General features: G+C 44.6%; 1 protein-coding gene across 2 annotated transcripts in view; it reads left to right on the top strand.

The window, feature by feature from the left end:
- The window catches only part of IGBP1 (immunoglobulin binding protein 1), a 29,173-nt gene extending 10,370 nt beyond the window's left edge, over nt 1-18,803 (top strand). Inside the window, exons 3-6 of one of the 2 annotated variants that reach the window (XM_044234845.1) lie at nt 3,570-3,765; nt 5,330-5,409; nt 6,118-6,230; nt 18,371-18,803. In XM_044234845.1, coding sequence (XP_044090780.1) covers nt 3,570-3,765; nt 5,330-5,409; nt 6,118-6,230; nt 18,371-18,519 — 538 coding nt within the window. In that variant the 3' untranslated portion in view covers nt 18,520-18,803. Of the gene's footprint in view, nt 1-3,569; nt 3,766-5,329; nt 5,410-6,117; nt 6,231-18,367 lie in introns of both variants that reach the window. The other variant, XM_044234844.1, reaches the window with a different exon arrangement.
- The last annotated feature ends 9,138 nt before the right edge of the window (nt 18,804-27,941 follow it).

Below are 27,941 nucleotides of genomic sequence, written 5' to 3'. Positions count from 1 at the left end.
GGGACACAACCCAGTCAGTGGATCATAGTAAGTATATGAAGTAGCTTGAGAGGACCAGATAGGGTGTTTGTCAGAAATGGAAGCAATGTGGTGTTGCACATAAAGCCTGGACTTTGGAGTCAGATGGACCTGGAGCAGCCAGTCCAGTTTCTTCCACTTAACAGATGGGGCATCACCTAGCCCCTCCTGGCCTCCTCTTTCCCATCCCCTGACAGTATCTGTATCCTGTCGCCACTTATGAAGGACTTTCATGTGTATTGATCCATCTGATCTTCTTAACCCCAGGAGGTGGATCTTCTCATCTCCATTTTAGAGCTAAGGAAGTGGGTTACGAGAATTTACTTGTCCAAACTTAATACACCTTGAAAGTGTCCAGGCTACAATTTAAACTCAGGTCTTCAAATTCCCAGTTCTCTACAATATAGCACAGAAAAGAGAAAAGCAGTCCTTTGAAAGGATAGAACATGCCTTGAGGGAAGGTGTTCTCTAAGATAGGGGAAAAGGCCTCAGTAGAGTGAAAAGTTGCAACTGCTGTTGACAGGATGATTGACAGAGTGAGGCCTGGGGAGATGTGGGTAGGGACAGGATCGATAGTAAAAGTGGAATGGTAAAGACCTTGCCCTGGTGAAGACAGGGTTAGCTCCTACTTAAAGCCAATGAAAGGTGAAATTACAGAGATTGTAAGGGGAAGAGGGATACTGAATTCTGTATCATTTGGCCGTCTGGTGAGTGTGATGGGGGTGTGGAATCCACAAAAGATAAACAGAAGGACAGCTGAGCACGAGTAACCATTCGGCTAAAGTTTGATCATTTGAATATGTCGTTGACTCATTTGACTCAAATTTGTCCTTCGTTAGCTCTCTGCAGCAGTCTGAGAACAGATCGAGGAAATGGGGACCGTTGTCCAGAGTCAGACGGATGACAGGCATTGGGGATTCTAAGATGGTAGGGAGTGTTTCCATGTAATGTCTCGCCATGGGAAATCTAAAACAGTGATGAAGGGCCTATGGCAGTGGTTTTCAGTCTGTTCCTCGGAGCTTGGAAGAATCCACCGCAGTGCCGGGGTAGAGGCAATGTTGGGAGCTCTCCTCTTGCTTTAACTAAGGTGGATTTTTATCTGTTTGTTACTTATTGGAGTTCCAGATAAGTTCTCATAAGAAGAAAGAGTTCTTTGGCTAAGACCAAAAGGTTTAAAAAAAAAAAAAAACACCACTGGACTAAAAAAAAGCAGGAGTGGAAGAGCTAAAGTTTCAAAGATGACCAGAGTGAAGTCACAGAAGCGAGGACATGAAGAAGCAGCCTATGAGCAAGGTTAGACCGCAAGTACGCAAGCATAAGAACCTTATCCTAAAGGACCAGTAGACTGACCCAGAAATTACCATGGATTATATACATTCTAAGGCCCTGGTAGGTTTGTTGGGGTTTTTTTCCTGCTGTAGGTACATCCAGGAAAGAGGGTAGGGGTAGGAGTGGGGCCAGAATTAAATGTTCTCGAGTGATACCTGTAATAGCGTTCGTGAACTAGGAGTTTCCCTTTGTGGCATTTCGCTCAGAGGCTGCTGATGTTGGTGGTGGGACGGTTATTTGTAACATCACATAAACTATTCCACTTGTTGGGTAAAAGGATCAGAAGAGCCTAAGAGGTTTGTATAATAAAGAACGGCTCCAGAGCAGTGGTTCTTGACTTTTCGCGGGTCATGGATCTTGATAATCTGATAAAAACTATAGACCTCAAAAAAAAAAAAAAAAAAAAAAAAACCTGTAGACCTCTCCCAGGTCCAGAAAAAAAAAAAAAAAACTTTTGCATATCTCAGGGAATTCAGGGCCCCCCTCCTGCCAGACTCTATCCGTGGACCTCAGGTTAAGAACTCCAGGTTGGGGTGAACACCTGCAGAGGGGCATCTGATTCTGGAGATCCAGAGTGGGGTTCCAGTCATGGCTATTTTGAAAGACTTCTCTTGGAAATCGTGGAACTTTTCCTCGACTTCTCTCTCTCTCCCTCTCTCTCTCTCTTTCTCTTTCTCCCTCAAGCCCTTAACATCCAGTACATCTGTTTTACATTTTAAATACATCCACATCTCACCACCTCCCTATCTCAAGTGACAATCTCTCAGCTAGATGGTAGCAGCATCCCCTTAGTTGATTTCTCCACTTCCCTCCTTGCCTCCCCTCCCCCACAGGCCGCACTCCGCACCACAGTCAGACTGGCCCATATAAAAAAAGTTTTCGTGTCACTGTATTCACATTATGTATTCTCTTCAAAAGCCTCCAGTGGCTTTCCTGTCTCAAAATATCATGGTATTTGGTATTGAGGGTCTTACAGCCTACAGGGTTCTAGAAATTGTAGCCATGGCTATCCTTCTTCTCTCATTTGCTGTCATTCTTCTTCACTCCATGCCAGCCACACTGGCCTACTTTCTAGTTCTCAGACACTGCAAACCAAGCTGTCTCCCACTCTGGGACCATTACACTTCCTACCCCACCCCCAACCCAGGGAAGCCTCTTTCACATATTGGCAAGGCTTGCTTCCTGATTGAAGTCTGCTCCAATGTCGCCTCCTCCTGATGGCCTCGTATGTAATAGCACTTTTCCCTTGTGCCATCATTCTGTCCACTCTACCTTGCCTTTTGCTTCTTCGTGGCACTTATCACCACCCGACCCATCATCCCTTCTTGTCAGCTTCCCCTAGAATGAGAGCTTGAGGAGAGCACGGACTTCCTTGTCTATACTGCTACGTGTCCGGCACTGAGCACAGTGCCGGTCACATGGTAGGTACTCAGTAAATACTTTTCAGGTGAATGAACGCCTTCTGGAAAAGGCAAGGCAGGATTGTTGTGAGTCTTTAAATTATATTAGGATAAGGCAGGGGCACCTGGCTGGCTTGGTCAGTAGTAGAGCATGCGACTCTTGATCTCAGGGTCGTAGGTTCAAGCCCCATGTTGGGTATAAAGCTTAATTTAATGTGATCATATAAATAAAAGCACTTAGCATAGCACTTGTCCTTGAGAAAAATACAATACAAGAGACTATTTCCTTGGTTCACACAATATGATTTCCTTAGTAAAAGGACGAGCCAGGAGACCTAAGATTGTTTTTCCCAGAAGAGATGAAGAGATGACCACTTTTTTTAGGCTCTTTCCCAAGGAATTCCCGCATCAGTGGCAGGTAAACAACCCCCAAGATTCTGTGATTCTTTGAAGTGGCAGTTCCCCTAATGGATGTTGATACTAAGTATCCAACTTAGTAAGGGTCGATGTAATGAAATTACTGAGGGACTCGCATCTCTAAAGATGATGGGGTTGGGGGGAGTGGCTCAGATCAGGTTACTTCTGTATTTTTCTGGCTTTGGGAGGTATTCGGCCCTGCTGATCCCTTCCTTGCCCTGGCAGTCTTGAGGACTTGCAGCCTTGGTGGCAAGCTCTGGGGTATTGAATCTGTATTTTTGCCCAAGCGTAAACTGGCGTATTTACTGCTTGGTCACTTGGAAAAGGGAAACTCTTACTGTGGCCTTCTTTGAAGGAATACCTCTTTATTTTGAAGTTCATGGGCAATGCTTTTCTGTGGAACAGATACAGGCAGAAGAAGGAAGTGGAGCATAGGTTGTCTGCACTGAAATCTGCTGTGGAAACTGGTCAAGCAGATGATGAGCGTGTTCGTGAGTATTATCTCCTTCACCTTCGAAGGTGGATTGGTATCAGCTTAGAAGAGATTGAGAGCATTGACCAGGAGATGAAGATCCTGAGAGAAAAAGACTCCTCACCAGAGGTAAGGCTGCTCACCGCCTATACAGCTCAAAAAGCTGCTTTCAGTAGATTAGAATGTACAACAGGGGAGCAATTGAGTTAAAATCCTTTAAAGTTTGAAGTCTCCATAAAATCACTGTCCCTTTTAAGCTTAGTGGAGAAAGGCTGAAGATCGACTAGGGTGGCCTTCTCTCCAGCTTATGGTGGTATTCCCCAGTCCTTCCTTACCTGTGACATGCTAATAGCCATGTGTAATTTTGTGACCTAAGTTGGTTTGGGCTGTGGGAAGTCCTGACCACTGAAGGAATGCATAGGAAAGGTTGGCTTTTAAAATCTGTGCTTGACTGTAATAACCAAAGGAGACGAGGAACAGGATGGGAGAGGAGAGGGACTAGAGACTAGAAAGAAGAAAATAAAAGGAATGATCAGGAATATATTTAGGTTGGGGGAGGAATCCGATTTTAACCTTACATGGTGATGCACTCTCACATCCTTAGTCCCCTCAGGTATGAGACACAGAAGGACTTCTCCATGCACAAAGTGTTGGGTATACTGGTAAAAACCTGCTGTGACACAGCTTTGGCTGTCTTTGAAAATTGTCACCCTGTTTTGGAGCCACTGCTTCAAAAGATTAGGCCCTGCTCCCACTTCCTTTTTGGTTCAGGATCCCAGCATGGGTTGAGTTGAATTCATCAGCTTGCCACAGGCGTTGATTTAAGTCCTCAGAGAAACCTCTTCCTAATTTGACTTGTACTCATTAGCCCAGAAGCTTAGACCTCTGGGTAACATCAACCTCGTTCCTCCTGGTAAAGGATCAAAGCATAAACAGTATTCTGAGGCCATAAGGCCCCAGAGCCTGTCTAGGTGAATGGCTTTCAGGCGTTTTGAGGCTGGACTTTTCTGTGTCCTCCCTTTCCCTGTCTGTCATCGTCATCGTTGAATGTGCTCTTATTTGGTATTGGGATTGGCTCTGGAAGTGATGAACCTAGACCCAGGCGAATACCTTTCTTCTGACCAGACTTTGTTTCCATATGCCCCTGGGGAACCCAGGTTCCTTCAAACATTTCTGTATGCCACTGTATGAAAACTAACAACACATTCATTCCCCCTTGCCCTTGGGGACACCCTCTTCTAAAAACCTAGGAGTTCTTGACAGTTAATTGCATAGTGACGTCGGAGGGGGGTTTCAGAAGAAGGATCTCCATGATTCATCTTTAGCACTGAAGGCCAGGCTGAGGATTGAGGTTCAGCTCAAGGGATTTAGCTGGACCGCGGAAAAAGCCTTTGGAATCTCCTCCTTTGGAGGGGATATTTTAAAGCGAGGGAAACTTTTTTTTAATTTTGGTGAGGTGATTTCTGGGAGAGCTTTCTCCTCCTCTTCATTCAGCCTGGTCCTCCGGGCTTCTCAGGAGAGCTGAGCAGCCTCCGCCGTTAGTATTCTGCTGCTGTCTCTGAGAGACCGAGAAATAGGGAGTGGGCAGAGTTTGACTCCAGGGCTTTTCAAGCGCCAGAAGACTTAAGAGCCTGCGTAGCAGGGTAGGCAGAGTGGCAGAAATGCACTTCTAATCACTTAATTTCCTTTCCAGGCATCAACTTCTCATTCAGCTCGTCAGGACAGGCCTCCAATGAAACCCTTCGTTCTCACACGGAATGTGGCCCAAGCCAAGTAGGTAGTACTGAAAAGTGGGTTGCCTTTGTAGGCCCCCTGCTTTTGTGATTCCATTGGGTGCATGAGTAACGGATAGAATGGGCACTGTGGAAAGGCCACTTGCTCGCCTGTGGTGGCTGTTCTTTCATCAGAGGGATGTAGCTTGAATATATATGTCTCTCTTCATCAGACGTTTCCCTCACAAACTCAGGCTTAACAGTAGGCCCAAAAGGAAACTGACAAAAATAAATAAATCAGAAGGAGAAAAGGAATCTCATGGAGAATTGCATACTTCACTTGTTTCCCATTATTGCTTTCAGCTCCAATTCTCAAAAGGACATATTTGCCTATAAAGGATTTAATTCTGAGTTCCGGAGAGGCTTTTCCACATGGTGGCAGGAAAGTCTCCTTCCTCTGTGTACCTTTTAGACCCACCAACTATAAATACCCCTTCCACATTGTCATTGCCACTTTGTGGGACAGTGGCCCCTGGGATTGTTTTCTGGGCGATGATCCTGAGCTATTTATCTTCTCATGAAAGCCCTTTAAGGCTCTTTCCTGGATGTCCGTTTTTACATATCTTCACAGAAGTTTACACAGCTCCTCAGAAGATAGCTGGGCAGGGGAGCAAGGATGAAACAGACACAGGTTTTGTCACTAAAGAGAAGAGGCTTTTGAATAGTGCTGTTTCTGTTTGGTTTTCTAAATGTAATGTGATTCTTGCAGAGTATTTGGAGCTGGTTATCCAAGTCTGGCATCTATGACGGTGAATGACTGGTACGATCAGCATCGGAAATATGGAGCATTACCAGATCAGGGCATAGCCAAGACACCACCAGGTAAGACGGGGTAGGAAGAAAGTAGTTACACTTTGGGTTCCTTGCTCCCTAGCAATTAAATTCAGACCAAGTGTTGTTGCCCTTTAGGAGCAGAAGTAATCTGGACAAAGATGCTAGGCAGTATTTCTTGTTTTATCTATTATGGAGATAAGTAGCAGGTGATTCTGGGAGGTTGGGATCAGTGGCTGCATGATTTTGGAATCCTTTCAGATGTCTTGGCATTAAAAACAGACTAAGCAGCTAGATAGCAAAAGCAAAAGTGCCAGGGATGGCAGTTCCACTTCTGGTAATGGCAGAGTAGGTTTTATTGAGGCCAGTCCCTCCCACAGACAACAACTACGAACTGAAGAAGTTAAAACAACCACCCAGAGGAGCTAGAGAATGCCCAAGAGCAGACACAGGCGGGAGGGCAGTCAACACTTAGAAGAAAGGAGAAGGTGTAGTTGGAATTTCTTGAGGGCAGGGTCTTTGACTTAACGGTATTCTTGGTGCCCAGCTTGATAATTAGGTCATGGTACATACTTAGATGCATCTTTGGATGGGAAAGGTGGAGAGGGTGGCCATTATAAAGATGAAAGCAATATGATATATTAGAAAAAGCTTGGACAGACCTGGGGTAACCTATTATTCCTGCCGCTTAATAGATAGGACATCACCTAGCCCCTCTGAGCCTCTGTTCCCTTATCTTGTATATTATCTTTGTATATTATCTCATTTGATCCTCCTAACAACCCTGTGAGGCAGGTGCTCTTATCCCCCATATTAGGATGAGGAAATGGTGTCTGAGAGTTGACTACACAAAGTCAGCGTAGCTAGAAAGTGGCCAGAGTAGGATTTGAATTTGGGTCCTAAAATTCACAATTCCAGGGCTGTTTCCACTATAGCACAGAGAAGAGTGGTCATTTGGAAGGGTTTCCTGTTTTTTACAGCTTCTCACCCATTGGCAGTCTGCAGTTGTGGTGACATGGGGGTAGGTGAAACTTGGATAGGAATGTACAGTCTTACTGGTTAAGAAATGAGAGAAATGAGACGATATCCCATAAAGGAGAGGACCACAGAGGAAGAGCCCTGATTCTCTACATGCACCTCGCCTAAGTCTCAGGCTGACACCTAAGCTGTGCATGCCCGGGCAAGCTTCCTAGATAGGGCTGAGATAACTGATGGGAGGATTCAGCTGCTGCAGAGGTAAGAGAATTTAGAATTTTTGGTTCTAGTCAAATTAACTTCCTGCTAAAATGAAAAATCAGTACTCTTTAAAGGAACGAAACAGAATTCAGAGTCTTTACAACATACCATTCACAGGGTCTAGGGTGTAATCCTAAACCACTACGTATTGAGGAAGGAAAAATAGGAAAATGTGACTTATACTCAACAGAAAAGGCAGTCAGTGGAGACCAATCCTAGATGATGCAGATGTTGAAATTAGCAGATAAGGACTTTAAAGCAGCAATTTGCATGACCAAGGGCAGAGGGGAAAATGTGCTTGTAAAGAATGAAAAATCTCATCAGGTAATATCTAATATAATTTTATATTTACAAACATATCTGCTACCCAGAGGCAAGTATTATTTTAGCCCAGGTGGACCACTGACCCCTCTTGAAATTATAACATACACATTCCTCAGTCATTATGGGTAGACTTTCAGATATCTTGACTTATTTCTGGACATGCAGCGTGTTTATAAATCTCTTAATCTTTAGCAATAATTAGAAAACACCTCCTGTTTTAAAACACTTAACAAGTTCTACTTAGTGTCAGCCATTGCCGACACCCTGTCACTAAAGAATCCAGCAATATCTGGTATGTTGCAAGCTTTCAAGATAGCCTGAACTTTAAAAAGTTGTGACCGTCAGTTGTGTCTAATGGATGTAAATTTGCGTCCTAGTTCACTTTGAATCAGAAGCTAAAACCTTGAGCCTTACTTTGCCTTATTGGTGGGTAATAACTGAAAATAAACATGCTCACAAAAAGAAACAAGGAAAAAGAAACAGCAGCAAAGTAGGAACTCTGCACAAGAAATTCTGAAACTGTAAAGTACAGTAACTCCTTTGGAAACCTATTAGATGAGCTTAATAGCAACTTCTCAGTGACAAAAGACAGTGTCATTTAACTCAAAGATCAGTACCGGTTGGGCAGTCTGAAGAATAAAAAATTGGAAAAAAGTGAAACAGAGCCTCTGTGACCTGTGGAATAAGGTAAGAAGTTCAATCGTATGTGCAGTTGAAATACCAGTAGGAAAGGAGAGAGTGAGCGAGAAGGGGCCAGAAAAAAAAATTGAAGAAAAGATGGCTGAAATGTTCCCTAAATCAGTGAAACACGAATTTACAAATTCAGAAACCTAATCAAGCCCCAGGCAAGTTAAATTACAAAGAAAACCACACATAGGCACGCCATAGTCAAACTGCTGAAATCAAAGGAAAAGAGAAACTCTTGAAAGCATCAAGGGGTAAAGTACACATTACACTTAGAAAAACAATGATACAAGTTGTTTCTGAGTTCCCGTTAGAAACAGTGGGAGCCAGAGACAGTGGAACGACATCTCGTAAGTTTTGGGGGTGGAGAGACCTGTCGTCCCAGACTTTTATAGACATTGAAAATATCCAAAAAAATGAAGGCATAATTAAGACATTTTCAGATAAAGCTAAAGGAATTCTTCACCAGGAAACTGGCGTTATGAGAAACTCTGAAGGAAGCTCCTTGGGCTGAAGGGAATGAACTACATATGGCTTCTTTAGGGAAAAATTATATTATTGTCCAGTGGGGATTATACTATATGTAGATGTACTACATATGACAGCCATAGCAACAATGATGGACTAGATGGAACCATTTTTTGTGAGATTCTTTCGTTTTATGTCAAGTGGTACATCTATTGCTGTGTAGCAAATTACTCCACAATGTCAACAACTTAAAATTATTAATAAACATTATTGTCACATATTTTCTGAAGTTGAGGAATCTAGGATCAACTTCACTGGGTGGTTCTGGCTTAGGATCTCCTAAGGTTGCAGTCAAGCTGTCAGCTGGGGCAGCAGTATTCTGAGAGCTTGACTGAGGCTGGAGGATCTGCTTCCAGCTCATTGGCTCATTTATGTGGCTGTTGGCAGGAGACCTCCCCTTGTGGGTCCCCCCATGGGGTTGCTCACAGCTAGGAGCTTCCCTTCACCCAGAGTGATCTGAGTGAGAATGATCAGGATAGAAGCCCCTGTATCGTTTATAACCTAACATTGGAAGTGACACAGCATGACTTATGCCATATCCTGTTAGTCACATAGTATGGGAGAGGACTCCATAAAAGCATGAATACCAGGAGGCTGAGATAGGTGGGGTCCGTCTTTGAGGCTACCTCCCACATGGTTCAATATTAGCTCTAAGTAGACTGGAAAGTTAGGAAGGAATATTGTATTACCTAGAGCAACCACTTAAAAAATAATCTTCAAGGGGCGCCTGGGTGGCTCAGTCAGTTGAACATCCAACTCTTTATTTCAGCTCAGGTCATGATTTCAGGGTCATGAGATGAAGGCCTGTGTCGGGCTCATGCCTTCTGCTTGGGCTGCTCCCTCTCCCTCTGCTGCTTCCCCTGCTCACACACACACACACCCATAAGTAAATAAAATCTTTTTAAGAAATAGTGCATCAAGAGGATAAGAAGACAAGCCACAGACTGGCAGAAAATATTTACCAAAGACACATCTGATAAAAGACTCTTATCTAAAACATATAAAGAATTCTTAAAACTCAATAATCGGGGAACAGACACACACCCCCCAGTTAAAAAATAGGCAGAAGACCTAAATAGATACCTTACCAAAGAAAATCTCCAGAGGGCAAAGAAGCATATGAAAAGAAGCTCAACGTCACATACCATTAGGGAATTGCAAATTAAAACAACAATGTTACCACTAGACCCATCTAAGAATGGCCAAAATCCCAAACACTGACAACACCAAATGCTTGTATGGATATGGAACTAGAGGGACACCAATTCACTGCCAATCGCGATGCCACGTGGTACAGCCACTTTGGAAGACAGTTTCTTACAAAACTAAACGTACTCTTACCGTATGATCTAGCAATCCTACTTCTTGATGTGTACCCAGATGAGTTGAAAACTGAGGTCCACACAAACACCTGCACACAGGTGGTTATGGCAGCTTCATTCGTAATTGCCAAAACTTAGAAGCAACCAAGATGTCCTCAGTAGACTGAATGGATAAAGAGGGGTACATCCAGACACTAGAACAGTATTCAAAGAAGAAGAAAAAGAAGAAAAGCAAGAATGAATAGAGAGGCAAAAAAAACAACAGATGAGTCCAACAGAAAACCAATAGCAGAATGGCAGATCCCACTCCAGTCGTATCAGTAATTATCCTAAATGTAAATGGAATAAACCTCTGAATTAGAAATCAAAGATTGATTTCAGGCAAACAGTATTGTCCAAAGTCCACAGTTTACAATAGGGTTCTTTCTAGGTGGTGTATATTCTATGAGTTTGGAAAAGTGTATATAATGACACGTATCCGCTATTTCCGTTCATTGTGGGTCCATTGATTGTAACAAATATACCACTCTGGTACAGGATGTTGATAGTGGAGAAAGCTATGCCTCTATGGTAGCAGGGAGTATATGGCAACACTGTGTACTTTCCATTCAGTTTTACTGTTAACCTAAAACTACTCTAAAAAGTAAAGTCAATTTTAAAAAATAAGGCAAAGAGATAAAGCTATAAAGTCAGTAGAGGAAAAAAGAAGCAAGCAAGCAAGAATGAATAAAGAGGCAAAAAAAAAAACCCCAAAATCAAAAAACAGATGAGGCGAACAGAAAACCAATAGCGGAATGGCAGATCCCATTCCAGTCATATCAGTAATTATCCTAAATGTAAATGGAATAAACCTCCGAATTAGAAATCAGAGATTGATTTCAGGCTCAGCTGCATGCTGTCTACAAGAGATGCATTTTAATTACAAAGGCACAGCTTGGTTGAAAGTGAAAAGATGAAAAAGGATCTACCAGACTGACAGTAAGCATAATAGAGCTATAGTAGGCATACTAACATCAGATAAGGTAGACTTCAAGACAGAAGGTGTTAACTGAGTATTTCATACTCAGTTACAAGGTGTTACAAGAGTATTTCATACCAATAAAAGGAGCAGTTTATCTGGAAGACTAACAGTGAAAAACATGTTCATGGCTAATAAGCTTTTTTAAATTATATGAATTAAAAATTGACAGCCTGAAATGATGAAACAGACAAATTCATAGTCATAGTTGGAGAGTGTCATACTTCTCTTTCACTAATTGAAAGAATTACTAGACAAAAGATCAGGAAGGACATAGATGATCTGGACAACACTAGCAGCCACCTTAACCTGTTCCACATGTATAGAACAATATATCCGACAACCACAAAATACACCTCTCTCCAATGCTCATGGCACATTCACCAAGAGTGGCGCTATTCTGGACCATCAAAACAGTCTCTATAAGTTTCAGAGATTGAAATCACACTGACACAGAGATTGAAATCACACTATGTTCTCTGACCACAGTGGAATTAGCAATCAGTAACAACATACCTAGGAAGTCTTCAAAATATTTAATTTAAGCAGTATACTTCTAAACAATTCATGGGGCAAAAAAGAAATCACAAAAATGATGAGAAAATCTTTCTAACTGATTGACAATGGAAATACATTACAGTTTGTGGCATGCAATTAAAGCCATGCTGACAGGGAAATGTGTAATTTTCAGTACTTGTGTTAGGAAAAAAGAGAAAGGGTAAAGTTGATTACCTAAGGTTCTAGCTGAAGAAGTTGGGGAAAACAAGAAGAGCAGCATTATTTGTAATACCCCAAGCTGGATGCTACTCAAATGCCCAGACTTAGTAGAATTGATAAAGAAATCTGGGTGTGTTCATATAATAAAATACTATTTAGCAATAAGCTTAAACTCGCTCTAGTTCTTGAGCAATCAGTGGCAAATACAGCAGAATTTTGCAGATGTGATTGTGAGTGAGAAAAGCAGGACACAAGAATATAGACTGTGTGAGTCCATTCATATAAAGTGCACAAACAGCTGAAACTTGTATAGGCTGGTTAAAGGCCAATATAGTGTTCACCCTTAGTGGGGGATCATGAATGGAATTGGACCTGAGGGGGACCTCTGTGGAGTTAGTGCTTTGCATCTGATCTGAGTACTGATGACATAGATGTGTTCAGGTGTGGAACTTCACTGAGCCACACTACAGTTGTGTATATATATCTACATGTATATTTCAGTAATAACACAAAAAGAAACTCATGGGCAGCATGACTTTTTTTAAAGATTTTATTTATTTATTTGAGAGAGAGAGAAAACAGAAGCAGGGGGAAGGGGCAGAGGGAGAGGGACCAGCAGACGCCCTGCTGAGCAAGGAGCACAATGTGGGGTTTGATCCCCAGACTCCAAGATCGGAACCTGAGCTGAAGGCAGATATTTAACTGACTGAGCTATCCAGGTGCCCTTCATGGGCAGCATTTTCAACAAAGTAGGTGACAACGTATCCCCATGAGCTTCAAAATAAAAACAGTTAAGGGCAGGTCCCTCATAACCACAAGAACAAGAAGTGATTGGTATTGGTGTAGGAGAAAGCAGAAAGCATTGACAGACCCACCTGAGAGACCTGACAGCAGAATTCCAAAACAGCAAACAGGCATTCCGTCCACAGTGTGGCACTCCAGTGTAAGGACAGCAGTTGAAACAGGAGGGGTTTTGCCCTCCAGTAAAAACTGGGTAAGTACAAGGGACCTGTGGTCAGAGTCGGAAAGGACGGAGAAAGTCCAGTCTGTAATGAACTCTTAAAAAGGACCCACCAGATCTTGCTTCCAGGAACAGGGTCCCACACTTGAGGAAAAACTGCTGAGGATGGAATGGACATTGAATAGAATAGGGACCATAAAGAAGGAGGAAAGGTAAGGATCAGGTAAAAGCGGGCGAGAGGACCAGAGCCAAGAACTCCAGTGAAGCGAGTCATCACATTTCTTTAACAGGCATAAAAACAGCAGAAGGGGAGCCTCTGTGAAGTCAGAAGAGCCGCCCCGAACCATACTTTCTAAAAGTTCCAGAGAACTTATTACACGTAAGAATGAACAACAGATGGTGCCACTGGTTGCACAGCTCTGAAAATACTAAAACCACTGAACTGTACACTCGAAATGGGTGAATTTTATGGTACATGAAATATGTCTCAATAAGGCTGTGAACACAATTATCAAGGTTGTATCCCACACAAAATTATTTATAAAAGGGGAGGGGAGAATCAAAAAAGCATTCCAGAAAGACACACTCAAAAAACAACAAATCAAAAATACATACTGTTTTTAAAAATTGGACAAAGTTAGTATGTTCACTGCTATAAATATACACTGTTAAAAATTAGTTGGCAGGCATTAAGTAGACTGTGTAAGACAGGGACGAAGAAGAGTATAAAGCAGGATTCATAAAACACAGAAAAGTGGTGGCAATGTGGGAGAAAGAAGAATCATATCAGAAAAGCCAAACCAGAAGAAAACAAGAATGGGAAAACATTACAGAAAATGCCTGGCTAAGGTAAAAGGGAAAATGTTTTAAATAAAAAAGGAGCAGAGATAAACACAACTCAAGAAAAAGTGGCAAATACTAAAGATAGCAAAGAGGATTTGAGTTTTGGGTGATGGGAGTATCTACAGAAGAAAAGCAAGACCAAACCAAGATAAAAGTAAATGCTAAAAACAAATGTTAAGGAAACTTGCCTGGAACCTAAAAAAAAAAGGAAAAAAATACTTAACTCTGATAAAGCACACCATGTACCTGAGACCAACCACAAGACACATTGTCATAAAATTACTAGACTTTAAAGAAGAAAAAATGCCTCAGCCATTTCAGCAAAAACAGCAGTTGATTTATAAAGGAAAGAAAACTAGATCACCCTCCAACTTTTGTGCCACCAGTGCTTTATGGCAGAAGAAAGCAGAGTAACATGTAGTTAAGATACCCAAGGTGGAGCATGTGAGCCAAGGACATGATCCCTGGTAAAACTGACCATTGAGTATAAAGGATGCAGACCTATATCAACCTAGAGGAGCTCAGGAAATACTGTTCCCATGATCCCCTCCTAAGGAATTTGCTAGAGAATGAGCTTTAGACAACCAAAATAATAAGGAAGATATCATCTAAGGGCTGGTGGTGGGCTACTAGTTACTTGTAGAACTAAGACTAAATGAAGGGGTTAAAAAGGAGAGAGCAGAGTGTAATGTTTATCTGCTCAGTGCTCAGGTAATGTAGATACAGTACAACAGTGTTTTAAAAAATGGAGAATTGGGGAAAGCATGTGCAAGAAAAAAACTGTTCTCAGTATTTATATTGGTGGAGATGTTACTTTTATTCCAGCACTGTGTGTAATGTGAGGTAAATGAGCAGTTAGGAGCTATTCTCATTCTATCCTCTGTCTCTGAGAAGTAAGACTTTTCATGTGGACAAATACAGATGAAAAAAATGTAAGTTAGAAATAAAACAAACCTGTAGTGCTGAATAGGAACTCATGAGAAATTATATTGAAAAGTACACACACACACACACACACACACAGAGCTTTCTGTCTTCAAATACCATTCCCACTACAAGAAACCAGGATGTCTTAGAGAAATAGCTAGTTCTAAGTCTGGGGCAGGAAATAGACATGATGAGCTGGAAACATCTTGTTAAAAAGACGGGGAAGACATTTTCGAAGGTAACTAGGGTCGTAGCAGTCAATTTGAAAATGTTTCCACTGGCCAGAGACAGTTTGGCTTCAAAAAGGGTTAATTGTCAGTAGCAATGAGCACTTTCAGAGCCCACATCTGGGCTCTAATTTAAAAAAAGAAGAAGAAGAAGAAAGAAAGAAAGAAAAAAAAAAAAAAAACCAGGGCCCCTTAAGGAAATGGCTGCTTCTAGGCTGGGGCAGAGAATATACAAGATGAGCCCAAAGCATCTTTTAGTACTTGAAAACAGAGAAGCACTAAAAACCAAAACCAAAAAAAACCCTAAGTCTGTTAATGGGATACAGGCTAGCCGAAAGAGCTCTTGCTGGCCCAAACTGGAAGAATTTGAGCAGGAAAATAGCAGTATCGGATTACAATACAAAAACTCAGGGGAGCCTGGGTGGCTGAATCTTAAGTGTCTACCTCTGGCTCAGGTCATGATCCCAGGATCCTGGGATCGAGCCCCATGTCAGGCTCCCTGCTAGGCAGGAAGCCTGCTTCTCCCTCTTCCTCTTCCTCTTCTTGTGTTCCCTCTCTCACTATGTCTCTCTCTGTCAAACAATGAATTAAAATCTTAAAAAAAAATTTTAAGTCAGATAAATCTCCATGGGTCTATACTGAAAGAAATAAATGATCAAAAATAAATGGAGAAGAGACAAAGCTCGCCTACAGAAACATTCTAAATTATTTGTGTATATATTCCCATCCTAAGGACGTGCAGCATAATTCCTCACCCCTTATGCGTGGGCTGTTTAGTGACTTGCTTCCAAAGACAACAGTGTGGGAGGAGGGGGGAAGAGTTAACTTCACAGCTGCGAACCTTACAAACACTGCCCTAGTCCAATGATCTAGGTTAACATCAGCAGTGAGAAGTGATGTTGATGGTGTGTTGCCTTGATTTGATGTGATGAGAAGGGCACTCCAGCCTCTATGATACTCTCTTCCAAAGCCCATAACCCCAGGTCTGAGAAAAACAGCAAGCAGCCCTAAATTGAGGAACATTCTGCAGAATACCTGATGAGTACTCATCCAGACTGCCCAGGTCCTCAAAAACAAGGAATGTCCAAGAAATTGTCCCAGCCAAGAGGAGACTAAAGAGACCAAGGACCGGAGTATCCCACTCTGGATGGGAGCCTAGAACCAAAAAGGACATTGGGTAAAACTTGAGCGAAAAAGTAGTCTAAGATGCTAATAATAGGAAAAGCCAGGTATAGCTAGGAACTCCACACTAACTTCTCGATTTTTCTATAAATTTAAAACTATTCTAAAATTTAAAAGTTATTTTAAACGTATTTTTTTTGGAAATCACTGCAGTTGGTTAAAACCCATCAAACCCATAAGTCATAATTATATTTAAAAACAAAAGCTCTTCAGTTTCAGAGGATAAGGAACCCACTGATTACCTTGACAAGTAGTAAATAAAGTGAAAGAATCAAGTGTCGATCTTGTCTCCCCCCGCCCCCCGAGTAACTACATAGTAGTAGATGAGGGGAAGCCGCTCTTTGGAAAAGCATTCTAGTTAATAAAAAAAGAAATGTGAAAATTAGGAGTATGGACTTTTTGAAACCCCAGAAAATCAGTGAATCCTGGCATCAAGCATCAGCAGCCGCTGACATCACAACACACGAGATAGATGCTACGCACCACCTGATGAGGGAATGAGGCCTCCGCGAGAGTCATGCCGAAGGGACTGACCCTGAGTCAGATCAGGCCTCTGTATCCACTTGCTAGGCTGCAGAAATACAGAAGACCCCTTTGGACTGCAGCATGACTGTGCAGTCACAAGATCCAGATTTGGGGAAACACTACCGTCAAATGCTCCAGCTTCTTCAATAAAATAACTTGCAAGGAAAGAAAGGGATAGGGTTGGAGCCTGTAGATTAAGAAGATATCAAAATATTTGTAAATGAGCAAGACTAACCTTAAAAACATTCTGCTCAGTTAAAGATGTCAGATGCAAAGACCATATATTGTTTGATTCCATTAATACTCCTATTAATCTCTAGAATAGGCATGTGTATAAGAAATAGAAGGTAGCCTGCTGGCATCCAGGGGCTAGGAGGAGGCAAGGAATGGGTATCAACTGTACGGGGCACAAGGGAGCTTTTGGGGGTCCTGGAAATTGTTTTTCATTGGTTATGGTTTCACAAGTCTGCACTAAAAAATTCTTGAGTTAAAAAAGGTACAAATGGACATCGCTGGCATCTAGGGACACACACTTGGGTCATAAAGCTGTAGTAAACTTCAGCAGGAAGTTACCACTATAAAAGTTGGCGCAGGGGTGCCTGGGTGGCTCAGTGGGTTAAAGCCTTTGCCTTCAGCTCCTCAGGTCATGGTCCCAGGGTACTGGGATCGAGCGCCATGTTGGGCTCTCTGCTCGGCGGGGAGCCTGCTTCCCCCTCTCTCTCTGCCTGCCTCTCTGCCTGCTTGTGATCTCTGTCAAATAAATAAATAAAATCTTTTTTTAAAAAAAACTTTAAAAATTTATATTCTGTATATTTTTGTGTGGTTTCCAGTATCTTTTATTTTACAATAAGAATTGTTTTTGTTTGTTTGCTTGTTTGTTTTGGAACACAAAGCTTGTAAGCTGTGGGAAGGGATCAGATCCCCATGTGTTTCATTTTTTATCATAGTAATGAGACTCTTTCTCTGGGCAAACTCAGGGTAGCCAGGAAATGCTCCTTTATGTCACAAAGGGAAAACAAACTTAATGCAAATGAGGGGGGTGGCAGTTGGTTTAATTTCTTTTGGGGTGTATGCTGCACAGCAGGTGCCATTTGGACTTCAGACCCTGTTCCAAACAAGTGTCAAAGAGCACAGATACTCTTTTCCAGTAGGTTCAACTGCCTGGTAATTTACAGTTTGACACACACGCACACACACAAATGCACACATGCTCAGAAAATACAGCTATAATAAAGGAACTGGATGGAGGAGGAAAGTCACCCTCAGTCCCTCCTTCCTGACATGCCACAAATCATTAAATCATTGAATATTTTTTACTTGAGTCTTTGGCTTGCTGGGGTTCTGTTGGGCCATTGGTGTGTTTTGTTGTGTGTGTATGTGGGGGACAGGATGGGGGCGGCGCTATTTGGCCTTTTTTGGCAAGAGATCGTTCCCAAAATCGAATTCATTCTGCAAATTCAACTTTTTAGGTTTTGGCCTTCTTGTGAAGATCACTCAGAGCATCGTTTCTTGGCTATTATTTAACAGGTCATATATTAAATAATCTAAGTATTCTTCACGACTCCACTGGCTCCAGGGTAGGCAGGCAGCTGCCTTCCTTGTTCGCATTTTATGCTGCTGCGTTCAGAGTGGAGCAGAGGCCCCTGACGTTCCCTCAGTTTCTCACCGCTGCTTTCTTGTTTTTTCCACTGCAGCAGAGCTCAAAAGAAGTATTCAGCAACAGGAAGATCAGGAACAAAAGGAGGAGGATGAGGAGGATGAACAAGCTCTCCACAGAGCTCGGGAGTGGGATGACTGGAAGGACACCCATCCTAGGGGCTATGGCAACCGACAGAACATGGGTTAGCCCTCCCACAACAAGACCAAGACGGGACTCCAGGGGTCACATCTTCCCCTCCCCAGGCTCCTGCTTCAGCTGTGTACAAACAAAGGCAAAATAAAGTGTCAAACATTAAGTGTGTATCTGTACCCTAGGTGATGAGCCAGCAATCTTGTTTAAGCATTCTCCTCCTCATCATGGTGTATTCAGTTTCTGAAGTGGAAAGAAAAAGGTACTATGAAGTGGCTCTGTATAATCAATAGCTGTATGAATTCCATTAAAAATAGTAATAATAAAAGTCCCCGATGTTACATGAGCCTGTGCAGAAATTTGGGTATCAGGTGCTTTGGGGGGGGGCAGCTCTGGTCCCCCCGGAGCTTATGGAGAGAGCCTGAGCATCTCCCTTTGGTGTGGGCAGTGAATTTTCCAGCATCAGAGCTGCCCAGAGGAGCCGGCGCTTGCTTCCTCCTTCCTGCCCTAGGAATGAGTATAAGGACCCAACACTCTGCTTTACAACGGGTGTGAAAGCCAGAACTTCCCCTGCCACACAGCACTGTTTTCAGGAATTTGAGCCATAAATGAACCACAACACGAATGGAGGTCCTCTCTAACTAGAGGGCCTCAGCCAGGAGAAAGGAGAGAAACGGATAACATTGTCCTTGTGTGTGCAGCGGGGGCTGGGACCTTGACTCTCGCTGAACTATTGGCCATAACCCTCAGGGTGAAGAGCACTTCTGGCTGTAGCCCAGCTTCCAGGTAGGCTGTCAGAGGACCATCCAGGCCCTGCTTGCCTGTACCGTGCCTATACCCAGCACAGTCTGCAGTGGGAGATGGGCCATGGTGGTCATTTTGCTGGTTGATAAGGGGCTTGCAGCCATGCCTGTAACTGGGTGTGGAGAGAGGAGGATGGCACAGTGGACATGGAAGAGTGCCTACTTCCTGTGGTACAAGTCCTCAGCATAAGAAGCATCCATGTGTTGAAATGTGATCTGTGTAGAAACGTGCTTTTTTGTTCCATGTGGCTTAGGCACATTTAGGTTTTGGTTATTGTTTTATGATTTTATTTAAGAGAGAGCGTGCAAGCAGTGGGGAGGGGCAGCGGAAGAGGGGCAAGCAGACTCCCTGTTGCAGGGCTTGATCCCAGGACCCCAAGATATGACCTGAGCCGAAGGCAGATGCCCAACCGGCTGAGCCACCCAGGCGCCCCTTAGATTTTAAGAGGAAGATGACTCAGTCTTCCTATTCTAGCCTCTGCAGTCTAGCTTAGGTTTGAACAGGAGACTCAAGTCCCTCTTGTTAAGGGGGTGGTAGAGTGGAGGGCTGTCAGGTGATGAATAAGAGGAGGTTGAGTTTAGAGAGGGCAGAAGACCACCAGTCCTCTATTCGTACACTGTTCAATAAGGGACTCCCCTCACCCTCAAAACATAAAGCTCCTGAAACTGTTAGAGCACAGATGAAGTTCCCCCAAGGATTTGGGAAGCAAACGTTCATTTTTAGCTCTCTTCCAATTACTGCCAGGTTTCCTGTAGGGATGGCCTATTTCCTGCCCTTGATACTCCATCCTGAGTTCATTCTCAAAATGGGCCAGGTTGGGGTTGCCCCCTTGGTCCGAATCTCTTTATAGATGGGCCTTCCAGAAGATCCAGCTCCATAAAGCCCCCTCACACATTCTGATACCTAAGAGGTAACCCAGAGGAGGTGGGTTTGAATCCTGGCTTCTACAAATTGCAAGCTGTGTGACTTTGGGCGATAGGATTTCTTGGACCTGCTCCTCGAGGAAGGGCAAAGAAAGGGACAGGTGCAGGCACCCAACGCAATGACCCTGCGAAAACAGGTAGCACCGTCCCCACTTCACAGAAGAGAAAACAGGCCCCAGGAAGCTGATTTCCTCAAGTTCACACTAGTAAGCTGGGCTTCGGTCCATTTCCATTCGCTTCCCTGCGTGCTCTTGTGTGTCTCAAAGCTGCTGAAGAGGGAGGGAGCAGCTTTAAAACTCCCAAACCGAACCACCACTTATACATCATCGGGGCTCTAGAAATTCCTTCTTGGCTGACTCACCACAGAAAAGGTTATGCCAGCTCCCCCGCCATTTCCCCCCTCGGCTGGGGGATAGGAAGACAGAGGCGGTGAGCAAGCCCATCTTCCTCCATTTTCCTCCACGGCACAGTCAGCCCGAAAAAAGAACCACCTTCTCTACTCCCACCGTGGCTGGGTCTCTCTGGGTCCTAGAGAGAGCTGGGTTTGGCGGACTCCCGGAGGTGAGTGCCCCAGATCATAATATTGCTTCTTAGTCTACTGAACACTTTTCCTCACAAATGCTGCTTATTTCATCCTAACCACCTGTCACACTGGAGATGAGATCTTATCACTTTACAAAGAAGGAAGCGGGCTCGGGGAGGGGGAAAAAGTGGCTCAGCCACACAGTTTGTAAGCCAAAGGGTCAAACCCATCAGTGTCGCCAAAATGTTTGCCCTCAATAGCGCTCCTGTGGAGGCCACATCGAGTCTCAAAAGGTGAATGCTGAGCACTGTCTTTTTAGGCCCGATCTGCAGCGATCTGTCCCTTCCACCCCTGTTCCTCCCGAGGTCCTTGTGAGAAAGACAGGGCAGGGGACTCAATGAGCCGATCTCAAGCCCAAGAGGTTGGTGTCAAGAGTCCTGAGCCCGGCTCTGAGCAGAGTGACCCCAGGCCAACCTGGTCACCCAGGTCACTCCTCTTCTTTCAAACAACCCACACAGGGGGAGACTTTTGGAACTAAATCCACCTCTCTGTATGCACCCCGCCCCAGCTCCACAGTCTTCGCCTGCTTCCTCCCAACCTCCAGCTTCCCTCTCACACAAAAGACACACAGCCACCCATCTCTGTGGGATGCTCTAGGGAAAGATGGTATTTGTTCTCATTGTTCTTGAGCCCAAACAGCTCCCCCATGCGCCTGACACCTGCAGACGCCTGCGCAACATTTCCTCACTGGTTTTTTTTTTTTTTTTTTTTGAGATTTTATTTATTTATTTGTCAGAGAGAGTGAGCACAGGCAGACAGAGAGGCAGGCAGAGGCAGAGGGAGAAGCAGGCTCCCCGCTGAGCAAGGAGCCCGACGTGGGATTCGATCCCAGGATGCTGGGATCATGACCTGAGCTGAAGGCAGTCTCTTAACCAACTGAGCCACCCAGGCGTCCCCTCACTGTTTGTTTTTAACGCATTCGTGGACAGCGCGGCTTAACCTGGCACAGCTCACTCATATGCCATGACCAGGAGATGTGGGTTCTAATCCTATCTCTGTCGTTCCCTTTGCCCCTTCCTGACGCAGGCAGCCTCTGCCCTACTTACCTCACAGGCCTAAGGGAGGCGCAGATGAAATCAAATGTGTGAACAGGCTTTAAACGGTTATAAAACATGGCACGAGAGTGAGCAATAAGAACCCCAGGCTGCTGGTAAGGGAGGTGGGGACAGAGGAGGGGAAGTGTTTTGTTTTGTTTTGTTTTGTTTTGTTTAAATCCAGCATTTCACAATTGTCTTTTAACCCCTGCCACTCTAATGCTTTCTCAATCTATTGTCCATATATCACCACCGGCAAGAAGGTTTGTGAAATGCTTTTCTTTATGTGCTGAAATGGCCAGCAAAGGGGGAGAATGGTTACGCACAGTGGAAACGGAGAACAGGTTTTCACAGTTATCTGCTCGCAGGGAGCCTTTTGCCAAATGTACGTGATAGGATGGTGAGCAAAGTCGTAGATTTCAGCTCCTTGTCCTAACCAGCAACAAATCCCTTGAAGAGGGTCCAACTCCACAATCCCTGAGGCTAACCTGTTCCTATGTGGCATCAGGAATAGAAACAATGGCGGCTATGCTATGTACTAGAAGATGTACATTCTTTCTAACACTCACAGCTACAGCCCAAAGAAGACATCATGAACACCCCGATTTAGAAGTGAGGAAATTGAGGCTCAAAGAAGTGATTTCCCAAAGATCACTCAGCCTTCAGTGGTACATCTAGGCCTGGGTTCCAGGTCAATGGGACTCCAAAGGCCCTCCAGTCCACTGAAACGCCTCCCTGGGAAGCACAAAGCAAGCACAAAGCATGGGGGACCTAGGAAGGTGGGCAGCAACACCTTGGTGGCATGCTGCTCTGGGAATAACCTCCCCCCCTTCTCTTAAGTTGTTGTTGTTGTTGTTTTAACAAAGCATTTCTCTTTTTAAAGATTTTATTTATTTATTTATTTATTTCACACACACACACACACACACACACACACACACACATACACACACACACAGAGAGAGAGAGAGCACAAGTAGGCAGAGGGGCAGAGAAGCAGGCTCCCCGCTATGCAGGGAGCCTGACACGGGACTCGATCACAGGACCCTGGGATCATGACCTGTACCGAAGATAGACACTTAACCCACTGAGCCACGCAGGTGCACCACCAACCCCTCTCTAAGTTTTGGGCAACAATTCCATCAGTTTTGCCCAACAGGCCCTCATGGGGCATATCAAAGACCTACTCTCTAGGGGGAAACCTCCACTCAGAAACCTCCCCTTCCGAATGCCCCCACATTCCTCAACCTGCACATGGCAACACTTCTGCTCCCAATGCTAGGCCCACCTGCTGTCCCCTTCCAGTCCTAGCTGATCATTAATCTGTTTTTTTTTCCTTTTTTCAATTTAAAGATTTATTTATTTGAGAGGGAGCGAGAGGCAGAAGGAGAGGGAGAGAGCATCTCCAGCGGGCTCCAGGTTCAGCATGAAGCCCAACACAGGGCTGATCTCAGGACCCCAAGATCATGACCTGAGATGATATCAAGAGTTGGACACTTCACTGACTGAGGCATCCAGGTGCCCCAGATCTTTAATTTTCTAAACCTCTACCCCAGCCTCTTGCTTGGAGACCCCTACATATTTTTAAGCCAGTCGAAGCCCCCGTCAAAGTCCAAGACCTTCCTAGACAACTAAAACCAGACCCAGACCTTGAACGCAGGAGGTTTGGAGGCCAAGTGCTGGGAGGAATGTTTTCTGCCTGGGCTCTGAACCCTTTGCACACTCAGCAGCCGATGCCACCTCCGCTATCTGGGTACCCTTGGCCCTTGCTCAGAGACATTGAGAGATTTTCGGAATAACCTCTCACCAGCTTTATGTAACCTGTCTTCTTTTACCTGTCCGCCTCCTCCCTGGGTGAGCTCCACCCACCTCCCCGCTTCCCCAACGGCTAGCGCGGGTCCTTGACCTTTCTGCTCAGCTCCCAGACCTAGATCCTACCATCCACTACACAGCTCCTCTTGGGGAACGAACATAACTCAAATTCAACAGCCTTGAAATGAACTCATCGCACTCCCCATCCCTCTTACTCCCTCAGAGCTGCTTAGGTCCCCAGAGACCGCTTAGTGCTTATCCAGAGAAGCTCCACATTGTTTCTGGCTCTTTCCTCCTGACAAAGCAAACATTCAGTGTTTGTGGAATGAATTACTGAGTGAATGAGTCCCATCATGAATCACGCTCCTTCATCAAGCAGATTCACAACAATCCAGCCTCTCCCTTTTCATATTCAAACAGCTTTACATAAAAGACAGAATCTCTTCACCTTAAAGCAGCAATCAATTCTCTCTCAGGCATCCTTTCATCCTGTCACTGAAGAGACCACATTTTTACCAAGGGCTTTCAATGGAGAGGTCTGCTTTTACAGCGTAGCATATCTTCTACTACAGAGTCTGCCTTACAATAATTTTAATGACATTTTAAAAAGATTTCATGTATTTATTTGAGAGAGAGAGAGCGGGGGGGCGGGTGAGAGTACGGGTGGGGGCGGGGAGGGGCCAAGAGGGAGAGAGAGAATCTGCCATCAGCTGGGCACTGAGCGTAGGGCCTGAGGGCTGGATCCCAGGATCCCGAAGACCATAACCCGGGCCCCAGCCAAAACCAAGAGTCGGATGCTCACTTACCCAACTGCGCCACCCAAGCACCCCTAATTTTAATGACTTTGAATGGCGGCAGATTTTTCTATACTGTTGCTATATAAGAGCTTACATCGCTCCAGATTGTGAGCATTCGTATCGGTTCCAGGTTTTCCCTGTTTGTTCCTGTATGCATTTAACAAAGCAAATTACCTTATTTTCTGTGTGCACATGAAAGATCCCTAGAAGGAGAAAATTGTGGGGGTGCTTAGAGGCCCGGAGTGGGAAGGAGAGTTTTCACTGAATTCCTTATAGTCCGTTTTGAATTTTAAATCACATGAATATGCTGACTATTCAAAATAAATATACCAAAAGCTTACCAAGCCTTGCAGTAGAAAAGGAGTGTAGGGGAGCCTGGGTAGCTCAGTTGGTTAAGTATCTGTCTTCTGGTCATGATCTCAGGGTCCCAGAACCGAACCCCGCGTCGGGCTCCCTGCTCAGTGGGGAGTCATTTGGCTTCTCCCTCTTGCTTTCTCTCTCACCTTCAAATAAATAAAATCTTTTAAAAAAAGAAAGAAAAGAAAAGAAAGAAACTGGGTGCTGAGGTGGTGTCTACCATTCCGAACTCACTCCTGATATGCGCCCTCCCCAAAGTAGGCATCATGTACCTTAGGAACCGAGAGGGGAGAGCTGGGTAGAGATATTGAGGGTAGAAGTTAGGCAGGCCGGTCAGAGATAACCGAGGGCCAAGGCCCAGTAGAGGAAGGGGCACTTACTATTAGGGGAAGGAAACTGTGTCTACTGGGGTATAAAGTAATGGGAAACGGGACTCTCCAGGAAGGCAGAAACCAGTGTAGAAAGGGCTCTGGAAGCCAGGCTCTGGAGTTCGAACTCGCTCCCAGGAACCACAGGAGACTTCAGAGGGTTTGAAACAGGGCAGATGCAAAGAGTTGTGTTTGACGGCAATCAGCTAGCAGCAGCGTGGAGACCAGAAAGGAAGGGAGATGTGCGAGGAACAGCTTGCTGAAGTCTAGGAGACAGTGGCAGTCACCTGAAGGTGGGGGACGAACCATCCCTGTTTTAGCACTGAATAGCCCACGTCCTATCAAGCAGCTCCTGGGGGTCAGACACTGACTGCCCAGGGGGCTTGGTGAACACTACCACTAATCCTTGCAGTGAGTAAATAGGATTAGTCCCTTTTTCCAGATGAGGAAACCGAAACTCACAGAAGTATCTTGTCCAAGGTCACGAAGCTACTAGCCACCCCCTCTGTCTTCTTTGTAATTCTCTGATGGCCCTGATCCCTGTGTTGATGCTGTGTGCACTTCTTTCTCTCTCCGCCTGCACCCCATCCCATCACAGACACACACACACACATGCACACACACAGACACACACACAGTTGTCAACCTTTAGAACAATACCAGGCTTATAGCAGGACATCATTAAAAAATGTGGTGACCGAAGGACAATGTATGTACCTTCTGTGTTATCTCATCTGGTGCCTGGCATTAAGTGAGTTCTCCATAAATACTTTCAATTGAACTGAAATTGCAATACCTAGCTCAATAAGAGTACGATAGAAGGAGAAAGATCAGAAAATGATGCGTGATGGCACAACCTCCGCTATCCAAACCTTTCTGGAAGCAAGTCTTTCTGAGGGCTGAGTGGGGGGCTTCAAGTCCAGGAAGAAGAATCCCGGGGCTCCGACTGTCTCTGGGCTTCCCTTACTTCCACCCTCCCTTCTGAGTTTCCCGGTCCCCTCGATCTTTTTTGCCTTCCGTTTTTCTCCTTTCCTTTGTTCTTCTGTTGCCCCTTAAAAACTTCTTAGCTTGCCGGCCTATCCCAGCTCCCCACTTGTTTTGGTGGGATAAACTAGTGGCAGTCTTTCCTGGAAATCCCATTGTGCCGTTTGTGCCTGGTCCATCTCCCCTCACCGCGGCATCCCCCTTCCAGGAAGCCCTCCCTGATCTCCTTGGGCTGGTGGGGGCTCCTCTCTTCTGTGCACCTCACAGGACCTCACAGGTATAAGTGATTACATCTACCTCACACCCTGGACTGTGAGTTTCTTGATGGTTAGAGTCCCATCAGCCTGAAATGTGTTTTTTTTTTAATTTTTAATTTATTTTTAGAAAAACAGTATTCATTATTTTTTCACCACACCCAATGCTCCATGCAATCCGTGCCCTCTATAATACCCACCACCTGGTACCCCAACCTCCCACACCCCCGCCACTTCAAACCCCTCAGATTGTTTTTCAGAGTCCATAGTCTCTCATGGTTCACCTCCCCATCCAATTTACCCCAACTCCCTTCTCCTCTCTAACACCCCTTGTCCTCCATGCTATTTGTTATGCTCCACAAATAAGTGAAACCATATGATAATTGACTCTCTCTGCTTGACTTATTTCACTCAGCATAATCTCTTCCAGTCCCGTCCATGTTGCTACAAAAGTTGGGTATTCATCCTTTCTGATGGAGGCATAATACTCCATAGTGTATATGGACCACATCTTCCTTATCCATTCGTCCGTTGAAGGGCATTTTGGTTCTTTCCATAGTTTGGCGACCGTGGCCATTGCTGCTATAAACATTGGGGTACAGATGGCACTTCTTTTCACGACATCTGTATCTTTGGGGTAAATACCCAGGAGTGCAATGGCAGGGTCATAGGGAAGCTCTATTTTTAATTTCTTGAGGAATCTCCACACTGTTCTCCAAAGAGCCTGAAATGTTTTATGAAAGAAATTGGCAGACCTTTGTGCCTCTCGGCCACCTTTCTCTTGGTACCGCTTCCTCTAAGAAAGCTAGGCGTTTGCTGGTTGGCTGGAGAAATGGTAACTGGGAAATCCTGAGTGCTGCCTGTTCAGAGTTTGCCTGCTGACCTACTTCGCTTCTTCCTGCCTTTTCTACATTCTCTGGTATCTCTATGACACTTGTCCATGTGGCTGCAGAAAAAGGCCAACTTGGAAGCATGCTCTCCGCTTTGGGGGGAAGAGGGTGGCTAGTCAGGGGTTTGGCCCAGCCTTGCCTGTCCATCTTGCTTGAGGAACCAGAGACCAGATCGCCTCCATTTGGTCCACAAGCATTTACTTCAGTATTTACTCTGTACCTGAGGCTCTGAGCTGGACATCAAGGAGACAGAAATGGAAACTGGTCTGTCCTTACCCTGCCACTGGTGCCTGTGTGACCTTGAGTCCTTTCTAGGCCTCTGCCGTTTACCCATCTGAAAGTGAAGGAGGGTACAGAGCTGATCTATCAGGGGACTTGGAGCTCTCAACATTATGGATCTTGTCCATGCTGGAGACTCCAACCCCAACAGACCCAGACCTGTCTCACCTCTCTCCCTCCTCTCATGAAAATGCTGAGCAGACGTGCTCCAATACATCTCACCTTGTATGTGGCCAAGTAGCCCCAATAAGCAGCTTGAGAACCCCAGGTAACTAGGGGAAGAAAAGCAAGAGGAAGTGGACAAATGGGGTGATACGTTAGGTGGCCATCTGGGGTCACTGGGGAATGAAAGCACACCTCTGCTGCATACCAAGAAAAGTCCCCTAAGATTAAT

Source organism: Neovison vison, chromosome X, assembly GCF_020171115.1.
Source record: "Neovison vison isolate M4711 chromosome X, ASM_NN_V1, whole genome shotgun sequence".
NCBI lineage: Eukaryota > Metazoa > Chordata > Mammalia > Carnivora > Mustelidae > Neogale > Neogale vison.
The sequence above is the reverse complement of the archived record's forward strand: the minus strand, read 5'-3'. Positions and strand labels throughout refer to the sequence as shown.